This window comes from Danio aesculapii, chromosome 12 (genome assembly GCF_903798145.1).
Source record: "Danio aesculapii chromosome 12, fDanAes4.1, whole genome shotgun sequence".
NCBI classification, from domain to species: Eukaryota; Metazoa; Chordata; class Actinopteri; order Cypriniformes; family Danionidae; genus Danio; species Danio aesculapii.
The window spans coordinates 49,335,479-49,347,978 of record NC_079446.1 but is presented as its reverse complement, the minus strand read 5'-3'; the positions used below and the strand labels follow the sequence as shown (position 1 = coordinate 49,347,978).

General features: G+C 34.7%; 1 protein-coding gene across 1 annotated transcript in view; it reads left to right on the top strand.

Annotated features, from left to right (window-relative positions):
- Positions 1 to 11,293, top strand: part of fh (fumarate hydratase) — an 11,558-nt gene extending 265 nt beyond the window's left edge. The window contains exons 2-8 of the mRNA XM_056470066.1: positions 252 to 386; positions 4,046 to 4,156; positions 4,675 to 4,851; positions 5,831 to 6,013; positions 8,378 to 8,543; positions 10,022 to 10,225; positions 11,125 to 11,293. Coding sequence (XP_056326041.1) covers positions 252 to 386; positions 4,046 to 4,156; positions 4,675 to 4,851; positions 5,831 to 6,013; positions 8,378 to 8,543; positions 10,022 to 10,225; positions 11,125 to 11,267 — 1,119 coding nt within the window. The 3' untranslated portion in view covers positions 11,268 to 11,293. The remainder of the gene's footprint in view (positions 1 to 251; positions 387 to 4,045; positions 4,157 to 4,674; positions 4,852 to 5,830; positions 6,014 to 8,377; positions 8,544 to 10,021; positions 10,226 to 11,124) is intronic.
- Positions 11,294 to 12,500: the final 1,207 nt, after the last annotated feature.

Below are 12,500 nucleotides of genomic sequence, written 5' to 3'. Positions count from 1 at the left end.
AGATCAGTCGCTATAACTCAAAACATGTGGATTCACTACTGTATAAACGCGCTTTTATCCGTCTAAATTAACAATAAACGCTTTAAATATAGCATAAACGCGTGTGTGTACGTAGAAAGACTGCAAGTGTTGGTTTGTTTAGCTCCGAGGGGTGAAAACTTTGATTTTTAACTCGAGTTTCTCATGTGTATTGATTAAAATGGTTATAATTATGAGTTATTAATGTGATTTACTGGTTGTTGTGGTTTCAGGCCAGTTCAGAAGCGTTTCGGATCGAGAGGGACACATTTGGAGAGCTCAAAGTTCCCTCTGATAAATACTATGGAGCTCAGACTGTCAGATCAACCATGAACTTCAGGATCGGTGGAGTCACTGAGAGGATGCCGGTGATTATTAGATCAATATTATTATTATTATTACTCACATTGGGGTAAAGTTGTTTTATAGACTTTCACCTTAATCATATAATTGCATAAAAGTATTCTAAATAGGGAAATCAAAGGAGCCAATGACTACCGAACTACAGCACACTGTTTACAGTCAATTAAACGGTGCTAATGTTGTTTTAAAGTCATACTTGCATGTGATTTCAGACCCAATATTTAAAGGAGCATGTTAAACACAAAAGGAGAGCATGTCACGAGTTTTCTGAATGAATATACGAATATAAAACCAACTTTACCTCAATTTAGTTCACTTCCAGAATGAGCATTTCCTCATTTACACTGAGGTAAAGTTGGTTTTATATTCACACATTTGGACTTGATATAATTTCAGAAAAGTATTCTTTGCAAATTCTCAACGGGGAAGTCATATTAGCAGCCAGTGACTATTAAAGTGCAACACTGTTCACAGTCAATTAAGCAGTGCTAATGTTGTTTTGAAGTCATATCAGATTTAATATTCAAAGTAGTGTGTCACAAATTGTCACTGTTCAAAAATGAATGATAGTGCGAATTATGCATGGGGCGATAACCATTTTCAAGGTATACCGTGGTTTGGAAAAGTCAAGGTTTTAAAACCGTCACAGTTTTTATGCAATACCGTTCCTAAGGTATGTGTATGATTTTTTTATTTACGTTTTTTTTTTAGGATAACAGTATCTCCAGCAGAACAGATATCCAAAGATGCCGTTTTAAATTGTAAAAAAACTGCAGAAGTCAATAATTCATTTAGCCTGACATGTCTACTCCTCCCAAATATTTAAAATGTTTCTTAACAAAAAATATTGTGTTCAAAAGGGAAAAAGGTTTTGTGTTTTACCCAGATATTTAAAAAGAACTTATTTTAGAGCAGTAATCATAATACCGGGAAACCATGATATTTTTATCCAAGGTTATCATACCGTCAGAATCTTATTTCAGCCCATGCCTGGTGGGAATATAAAACCAACTTGACCTCAATGTTATTTACTCACTCTTCTTTATTTTCGACATAAAGTTGGACGTCTGTGGTGTTCCCAGTTTGAACTTTTAAATTACAGTTTCATTTCAGCTTCAAAGGGCTTTAAGTGTTGCCAGATGAAGAATAGGAGCATTACCTGGACAAGCCTTTGTGGTTAAAGTGCCTTCACATTCTGTTCTATTGCTCTTTATGTAATTTAAGGTTTTCGCTCTTAATAAATAAATAATAATAGTAAAATTTCCTTAATACTTTATATCAAAAAATTAAATGGCTTAAGATTGCTCCAAAAAATACCTACATTATAATTTGTTTTAAAGAAAATATAGATTTTAATAATAATAGTTAATAGATAGACTGTTATTCCTCATCTGTTAATGTTATTCTTCATCTGGACTCTACATGGAGAGTAATTCAATATTTTTTAATAAGAAATGAGAAATAAGGGCTGTGTGATATTGAGGGAAAATGCCATATGCTGTAGCATGCTAAATAATTCAATACGGGATATGATGTTAAAAATATAGCCAACTTTTTTATATTATTATAGTTTTATATTATTTCAAGGAAAAGAAAGCATCACTATTACTTCAGGAAATGAACAGCCACGGTTTATTGTTGCATAAAACAAATCATACATTTAAACAAAGTAATAAAAAAAATGGCGCAGTAGGTAGTGCTGTCGCCTCACAGCAAGAAGGTCGCTGGTTCGAGCCTCGGCTGGGTCAGTTGGCGTTTCTGTGTGGAGTTTGCATGTTCTCCCTGCGTTCGCGTGGGTTTCCTCCGGGTGCTTCTGTTTCCCCCACAGTCCAAACACATGCGCTATAGGGGAATTGGGTAGGCTAAATTGTCTATAGTGTATGTATGTGTGTGTATGGTTTCCCAGTGATGGGTTGCGGCTGGAAGGGCATCCGCTGTGTAAAACATATGCTATATAAGTTGGCGGTTAATTCCGCTGTGGCGACCCCAGATTAATAAAGGGACTAAGTTGAAAAGAAAATGAATGAATTCTGAAGAATGCCTGAATAAAACAGCCATTGACTTTCATAGTATTTTCTGCTCACACTATGGATGTCAATGGCTGCTTTTTTGTTCTTAACATTTGTCAGAATATCTACTTTTGTGTTCAACAGAAGAAAGAAATTCATAAAAGTTTACAACCACTTTAGTGTGAGTAAATAAAGAGGACGTTTTCATTTTTGGGTGAACTATATTTTTAACATGGTTTGATTACTTGCTTGCCTTCAGCATACATTAAGTTATCATTCTACTAAATCACTCCTTTATAGAAAACGCATTGTATTTTACAATATGCACATTTGCAATATGCAATACAGCCCTAAAAGAGTTTTAGACATCTATAATCCTCTTAGTCTATGCTGACATTATCTTCAGTTGGACATGCGTACCTAATAAAGTGGCCGGTGAGTGTCTTCTCTCAATTCACTGCAAAAAATGCTTATCAAGTTTTTTTATTCATTTATTTTTTAAACTTGTTTCATTTTCAGAAATATGAAGTCAAAATTAAACCAGTTTCTTTAAAGCGAACTAAACAATCTGCCAGTGGGTTAAGTAAAAACAAAAAATCTAACCAAACTTACCCCACTGACAGAATATTTAGCTTGTTTTAAGGGTGCGCTCACACTAGGCTATCCAAAGCGTCCCCGGGCGCATTTCACAGTTCGTTTGACAAGTGTGAGTGCTCCTAATCGCGCACAGGTGTGGTTCAGTTGGCCGGCACTGGCCTGGTTGGAAGAGGTGTGCCAGAGACATCTATAATCCTCTTAGTCTATGCTGACATTATCTTCAGCAGCTCAAACACTCTAATGGCCAATGGACAGACGGCTGCTTCTCACTCAGGGCTGCTATTTATGCTAATGAGGGAGAGATGGGTATAGTGGGCGGGGCTTTCCCTCTGATGACACGTACAAAGGGAGAATGTCAATCAAAGCGTGTCTGCAGACTGTTTTCATCAAGTCTGATTTATACAGGATGTCGAATTGGACATTCTAGATCGACTCAGTTGTATTTACTGAATAACGAAGCACTACCTAAATGTAATTACTGCCAGGTGGCTCTTACTATGAAACATAATTTGTTGGAATGTGGAAGTTTGAATACCATTAGACATAATTTTATAAGGAGAGTACTTTGGACATTTTTAAAAAGGTACCACCAGGAAGAATCTTAAATTATTTATCAAAAACTTAACTTAAAAATAATATTTAATCTTGAATATATTTTGTGTGAATTTGATTTATTTCTTTCCTATATATTTGTCTAAGTAACTTTTTATTGTAATACGAATTTGTTTTTATCATGTACTATTTTATGTATATATTAATTTTGCCATGAATTTTGCAATAAATAAATAAATAAACAATAAATAAATAAATATCAAGTCTGATTATAACAAATACAATTATTTAATTTTTTATGATGGCAGGCTGGCTATATTTACTGCCACAAAAGGGAGTTTAAACCACTTATAAAAGGGATTTTTGCATAATAGGTGCCCTTTAAAATACAAGTGGATGAGTAAATAATCATTACATTTATATTGCTGAACTAATCCTCCAATGCCTCTGTGCATTGTGTCAGTGCTTGTGTTCATTCATGTTGTCAATATTTCCTTTCTCTGCAGATTCAGGTGATCAGAGCCTTCGGTATCCTGAAGAAAGCTGCTGCAGAAGTCAATAAAGATTACGGTTTAGACCCAAAGATTGCAGATGCCATCATGAAAGCTGCTGATGAGGTTATTAATCTGTTACGCTGGATTTCTGATACTCTGGCAACCTGGATTGCTATTAAAAACAACCCTGATGTTGTCCAGTTACTCAAGCCAATAATAACCTTTTGTTTTTTATTTTGTCAAATAAACAATACACATTTAGTGGAGAAAAAAGCCTTTGTTATGGTATTAGATGTTGCAGATTTCCTTTATAAGATGCATAAAATAATTTTTTATGAAACTAGAATATAATAAAAATTAGATGCACTAAACACATTAAAATATAACAAGTTTCAATAAAGTAAATTTTTTTAAAATGACTTAAATAATAAAAACTGTCTAAATATATTTTTATTTATATTTCATTTATTATTTATTTATATTTATTTTATTTATATCTAAATGTAAGTAAATATTCTCAAATAATCACATGCATGTATTTATATATACATGATAAATATACATAACACACACACACACACACGTTATGTCAAAACAAACATTTTGGTGCAATTAGTTTGGCTGTTTTTGTTTTCGTCCAGGTGGAGTCTGGGAAGCTGGATGATCATTTCCCGCTGGTTGTTTGGCAAACAGGATCCGGAACTCAGACTAACATGAACGTCAACGAGGTGATCAGTAACAGAGCCATCGAGATGCTGGGAGGAAAACTGGGCAGCAAAGACCCCGTTCATCCCAATGACCATGTCAACAAGAGCCAGGTTACACACACACTCACATATACATACACAAACATACAACCGGACACACAACACGCATAAACACGTACATACACAGCATACATACAAAACACACACGCATACAACCCGACATGCACACAAATATACACACACACACAAATATCGATACACAAACAAAAATACACACTCACATTAAGTAGCACTAATTGATTATTTATTCCATATATATATATATATATATATATATATATATATATATATATATATATATATATATATATATATATATGTGTGTGTGTATATATGTGTGTGTATATATATATATATATATATATATATATATATATATATATATGTATATATATATATATATATATATATATATATATATATATATATATATATATATATATATATATATATATATATATATTTCCCAAATTATGTTTAACTGAGCCAGTACATTTTTCAAAGTATTTCCTAATAGGTTTTCCTCTGGAGAAAGGCTAATTTCTTTTAGCTTGGCTGGAAGAAAAATAAAACAGCTAGGGTCAATATTATTAGCTCCCTTTAGAAATATTTTTTTTCAGTTGTCTCCAGAACAAACCACTTTTATACAATAACTTGCCTAATTACCCTAACTTTACCCTAATTAACCTAGTTAAGCCTTTGAATATCACTTTAAGCTGCAAACTAGAATCTTACAAAATAACTAGTAAAATACTGTGCACCGTCATCATGGTAAAGACACAAAAAAGCTATAATAAATTCATTATTAAAAGTATTATGTTTAAAACTTCTCAGTGTTAAACATTTCTTGGTAAATGTATATATAAAGATGAACCTTTTTTTTCAATTCAATTCCCCTTTATTTGTATAGCGCTTATACAATGTAGATTGTGTCAAAGCAGCTTCACATAAAAGATCACAGTAAATAGGAACAGTTTCAAAGGAGAGGCTAATAATTCTACATGTAAATGCTTTGTTGTGTGTGTTTCAGAGCTCCAATGACACGTTCCCCACAGCCATGCACATCGCGGCTGCTAAAGAGGTTCACGAGGTTCTCCTGCCGGGCCTTCAGACGCTACACGATGCTCTCGCTGCCAAAGCTGAACAGTTCAAAGACATCATAAAGATCGGCCGCACACACACACAGGACGCCGTGCCACTCTCGCTCGGACAGGTACAGCAAGCACATCAGAAATCACTCATCCATAACAATACATTATAGGCCAAACTTCTGCAGGGTGTCTGGGATTTTTAAAAAGTCTCCAATTTCATACTATAAAAATAAGGCTTTAATCAGTCTTAAAAATGTCTTGAATCTCAGTTTCAAAGGGTTTCAAAATGTAATCAAACTGACCCATCCAAAAGATTTGGTTTCCGTTTTGAAATCTACTTAAATAGTTTTGTCTATCGTCACCTAAGAACAACAAAGGCAGAACCAAAGTCCATTTATAGTCTTTAACGGAGCCTAATATAATACACGCTCACAGGGATTTTGCTTGCTTAACAGTTTGCGGGATTTCACTCAATAATAGCTTATGACAGCTGGGTCAACCTGTACATTGACAAATGAAGAACTGGAGATGCACCGATTGACCGGAATCTATCTATAAAACAATATTAAAAAGCTTCCCATTAAAAATAATGTTAGATTTAATTTAATAATGGGCATAAGTTAATGCAGTTTGGTGGAACTGATGTAATGCTTTATTATTATTATTATTATTATTATTATTATTATTATTGTTATTATCATCATTGTTATTATTGTTATTGTTATTATTATTATTATTATTGATATTATTATTATTATTGTTATTATTATTGTTATTATTATTATTATTATTATTATTATTATTATTATTATTATTATTGTTATTATTATTGTTATTGTTATTATTATTATTATTGTTGTTATTATTATTGTTATTATTATTATTGTTGTTATTGTTGTTGTTATTGTTGTTGTTATTATTGTTATTATTATTAATAATCAAATATAATAATAATAATAATAATAATAATAATAATAATAATAATAATAATAATGTTTTGAGTTTTTTCACACTTGATATGTATAATTAACAGTGTTAAGGATGGTCATTAGTTGTTCTGTACTGTTAAATTGGTCTTTAATATAACTCTTAAATACCCACAGATACCCTGTTCTGTCTTTTATGCAGTGATCTGATGTGAGAATTTGCAGCTGTTCTGCATTTTTAACATGTTTTCATACAGACAATCAATAATAGAAAACTGACAATTCTGCTAGCATTTCTCATCCTCTACATGTTGAAAACCGGTTTGTTTTCGTTCTTCTGTTAAACACAAAAGAAGATGTTTTGAAAAATGTTGAAAACCATTGACTTCCATGGTATTACTATGGAAGTCAACAGTTACAGGTTTCCAACATTCATCAAAATATCTTCTTTTGTGTTTAACAGAACAAAAACATCAGACTGTTTTTGAAACAAGTGAAGGGTGAGTTAATCATAGCAGATTTTTCATTTTAGGTGAATATCCCTTTAAGAGTTTATTTTAGTACATAACTATTTTTTTTCTTCCTCTCATAATGCTTTTTTTTTTGCATCTGTAATTTTAGTTTCACTACATATTTCGATAGTCATAAATCAGTTTTGAAATTGCTTTGCTTTGGTTTGTTTTGTTTGTTTAAGTTTGATTCTGAAAGGAGACGTTCACTTCCAGTTTATGGTCACCGTTGACTTCTGTAGGATTTTTTTCCGCAATTGTAATATCCACAATCCGATATTTGTGTTTGGCTTCACCACATGTTAACATTCAGCATCATGATATCACATTAAAAAAAACCAAACACAATTAAAGGCAAATAACACAATTAATCCCACTCATACTCAAATCCCAGTATTTATGATTCTAACAGCAGTTGGCACAAATAATGCTAATTTTTCCATACCTGAGGTTGACTAAATCGCCTTTTTGATTGCAGAAGCTGATATGAAATATTTAAGGGAATGTTTAAATCTTCATTCATAAATTTTCTTTCAGCTTAGTCCCTTTATTCATCAGGGGTCGCCACAGCAGAATGAACCGCCAACTATTCCAGCATATGTTTTACAGCGGATGCCCTTTCAGCTGCAACCCAGTACTGGGAAACATCCATACTCACTCACACACACACACACACACACACACACACACACACACACACATACACACACACTATGGCCAATTTGGTTCATTAATTCCCCTATAGCACATGTGTTTGGACTGTGGGGGAAACCGGAGCACCCGGAGAACATGCAAACTCCACACAGAAACGCCAACTGACCCAGCCGGGACTCGAACTAGCGACCTTCTTGCTGTGATGCCCCTGTTTAAATCTTGCTTGGTCTTTGTGGTTTTCCTTTAATTGCAATAGCAATTTTAACAGCTTCTAACGTATTGTCATGATGTCGGTCTACACTGATTGACTGTGAATGGTGTGTGTGTGTCTGTGTGTGTGTGTGTGTGTGTGTGTGTGTGTGTGTGTGTGTGTGTGTGTGTGTGTGTGTGTGTGTAGGAGTTTGGCGGGTACGTGCAGCAGGTGAAGTACAGTATTGCACGTGTAAAAGCGTCTCTGCCTCGTGTGTATGAGTTGGCAGCAGGAGGAACTGCAGTCGGCACTGGACTCAACACACGCATTGGATTTGCTGAGAAGGTGGCAGATAAAGTTGCTGCACTTACAGGTAGGCATGGGCCGGTGTAAGATTCTGACGATATGATAACCATGAGTAAAAATATCACGGTATTGTGACCACTGCTCTAAAATATGCTCTTTTAAACTGTCTGGGTAACTTTTTTTCCCCATTGAACATGATATATGTTAATTTTAGAAACATAATATTTTGAAGCAGTAAATATGTCTGGCTAAATAATTAAAATAAATCATTGACGTCTGATGTCTAAATTAGTTTTAAAAACACTGTGCCTACTTACAGGTTTGTGATTTATGATTTACATTTTTTATTCTTATTTCATAACGGTTTCATATTATAGTGTAAGCTACGGTTGCTCAATATATATCAAATTTTGGTTATCGTATAATAATATATGTAATATCCATATCGCAGAGAGGTGAGAATACATTACGTTGATTTAACATGGTAAGCATTTGTGTGCTGCATGCATAAGTTGTTTATCCAAATCTGGCCAATCAGATGAAGCCTTTACTATCTTTAGCCCCGCCTCTCAACTAGGTGCTGTTAGCTGAAACTAGAGCTGAAAGTAAACACTAATGCCGCCAGACAAATATGACAACAGCTAGTTTTAAAGACTAAATCTTTTGATTTTTATATTTAATTAGCTCATAAAATATATATTACCTGATTATTTTAGTATGATCATTACATAAATAAATAAATAAGTTTTTTTTAATTGCTCATAATAGGGCTGCACAATATATACACATATACTTATCATAATAGTAGTATATGCAGTATCCCTATTACAGAGAGGTGTTATTAAATTAATATTATTTTACACGGCGAGCATTTGTAAGTCATCTATAGTCTTAAATTGTATGATATGACCTTCACAGTTTTTTTGTTGCTTAAATGACATAAAATTAGATCAGAAAGATATCTATTACCTGTTTATTTTAGTATGATTATTACATAAATTATAATAATATAGCTAAATGAATGACTAATAAGGTAGTGTTTCTCTAGGGAAATGTTATATCACAAGAAATGTCATCACACTACCATAATATTGCAGAAAGCATATTTTCCCAGTATCATGCAGCTCTGCAGTTTAAAAAGCATTTAGTTGACTTTACTTAAAAAAAAAGAGTAAACCAGTTTCTTTTAGTGAGATTAGTTGATTTTTCTATTGTAAAAAGTGTGTAAATCTATTGCTTTTAATGCAGTTAGTTGACTTTACTTAAGAAAAGCGAGTAAATCCATTGCTGTTATTAAAGTGTGTAAATCCTTTGCTTTTATTAAAGTGTGTGAATCCTTTGCTTTTAATTAGACTAGTTGCTTTTACTTAAATGTGCGTAATTATAAAAATGAAGTCAACTTGCAGTTCCAAGTTACAATGTGTTCACTCTTTTTTTTTTTAAGCAAATGAACTAATTGTGTTTTACCATGTAGTGTGTGTGCGTGTAAAGATGTGTGTGTGTGTGTGTGTGTATATTCAGCCTTACTCTTGTCTCTATTGGCAGGTCTTCCATTCGTGACTGCAGCCAATAAGTTCGAGGCTCTGGCGGCCCATGATGCTCTGGTGGAGCTGAGCGGCGCTCTGAACACCGTGGCCGTGAGCATGATGAAGATCGCTAATGATATCCGCTTTCTGGGCTCTGGGCCTCGCTCGGGCCTTGGGGAGCTCATCCTGCCAGAGAACGAGCCCGGATCCAGCATCATGCCCGGTGAGTGACAGACAAGACAGCCAATCAGAGCCTGGGGATTACCAAGGAAGTCAGACATGATGTAGAGTAACTTAGATGATTTAGAATTACATTAAAGCACCCTAATATGCAGAAATCACTTTTATAAGGGGTTTAAACTCAGTTGTGTCAGCAGTGTGTGCATATATTCAGCCTCTAATGGTAAACATTATTTAATTCTAGTCACGCTTGATAAAAACAGCCTGCAGAATCACTTTGATTGACATTCTCCCTTTGTATGTGTCATCAGAGGGGGAAAGCCCCGCCCACTAGTGCCCATCTCTCCCTCATTAGCATAAACGGCAGCCCTGAGTGAGAAGCAGCCGTCTGTCCGTTAGCCATTAGAGTATTTGAGCTGCTGAAGATAATGTCAGCATAGACTAAGAGGATTATAGATGTGCAGTTTTAGATGAACAGAGACAGGAGCGACATAGACTGACAGAAGCATGAAGCACACACTCACACTGAAGCACACATGCACACCTGACCAGCACTGACACAGTGCTGTTTTCAGTATGCAGCTATGCTGACACAGGCATTTATAGCTCCGCCCTCTTTTAAAAAGAGCAGAATCTCATTTGAATTTAAAGCGACAGTCACCAAAATACCACAATTAGGATCAAAGCCTAAAAGAGAGTTTCAGAGAGCTAGAAAACATTATTTGTGGGCGATTTTCAGCTGAAATCTTTACTTGAGCTTATTTTACGTCTTGTAAAAATGGACATAATAGGTCTCCTTTAACTCTTACCTCGCCAGTGTTCAGAAAAATAATAAAAAAAAACAATATTTTAACTCAGAATGACATTAGTATCACAGTAGTGTTTGTGTTTTGAGTTCTCTTTAATGATCTTCCATTAATCACACACTCTCACCTGTTTCAGGAAAGGTGAACCCCACGCAGTGTGAGGCCATGACTATGGTGGCTGCTCAGGTGATGGGGAATCATGTGGCCGTAACTGTCGGAGGAAGCAATGGACACTTCGAGCTCAATGTGTTCAAGCCCATGATCGTGAGTTGCATTTAAAAACTACAAACTTAGTAAACCTCTTAACTACAGCCACACAGTTACTGCATTTAAAGGGTCACGAAAGGGTCATATATGTGTCCCACACTGCTAAAAACACTATTAGGACACATATATTACGCTAAAAAGTGAAAATTTGTTGTTTTTGCGTTATTTCGAGCCAAATTAAAGCAAATTTTCGAAGCTGCATCACGGCCTTGAGATCTTAGCGTGTATTCCAGCGTGTAGACTGGACGTCTGTACCAGGGAGTGCCTTGTGATGTCTCTGACTGTGCTGCATTCATTTATGAGTAAGACTTGGTTCAAACCAATCAGAGCGCTCTATTGTGTATGCGGTGCAACTTCATTAATATGCATTGTAACGGCTCCTGAATGTTATCTTCTGATTAAAAGAATCACGCTTCAACTGATGTCTTAAAGTTTAACGTCTTCATGGTTATCACCGTCATCATCATGACATCTTCATGTTATTTTGACAACGGTGGAACAGCGTGACACCCATTGGACACAATATCTTGGCGTTTTACATGATGACACCGTGAAAAACTGAAACGAATAAAAACAATCACATACATAACATCAATGCTTGCTTTTCCTTACAGCAGTTTAACTTGACTTGTGTTTTTTATCGAACCAGCATTAATATACACTGTTTTAAACTTCCCAAATCAGCTGGTAGAACACAAACAAAAAAAAAACAACATACCTTGTGCATCTTCTAATCAAAGTTCAGGAGTCAATAAGATGTTTTCAGTTTGTTCTTCTTTTATATAAAACCATACAAAGTTCCTTTTCTTCTTTACAAAAGCATATCGCTGCTCGAGATAACTGCTCATATTAACTTCCCCTTTAACTGATAATCACACAGCTAACAAGATCACGTGACTACATACAATAATACAATACAATAATTTCCCAACAGCATTAATAAGATATAAAATGATTTCTAACCAAAATATCTTTACGCAAAAACAACAAAACATTTAAAGGAAGATAAAAACCTTTACGTTGACAGCTACTTGCATAATAGCTTCGAAGACTGTTTTTACCTGTGCAGTGTTTAGACGGCAGAGAGACGACACGTGTTGCCAAAACAAGCGGGAGAACAAGAACTGTTTGGAGATACGGGTCGTCAGTGTTGCTTTTATAATGTGCTGCAGTGAAGGTTTTGTTTTCATTTCCCTGCTATGAGAGCGCAGCTGGACTCACGTGTGGATTACAGCACGCGCGACA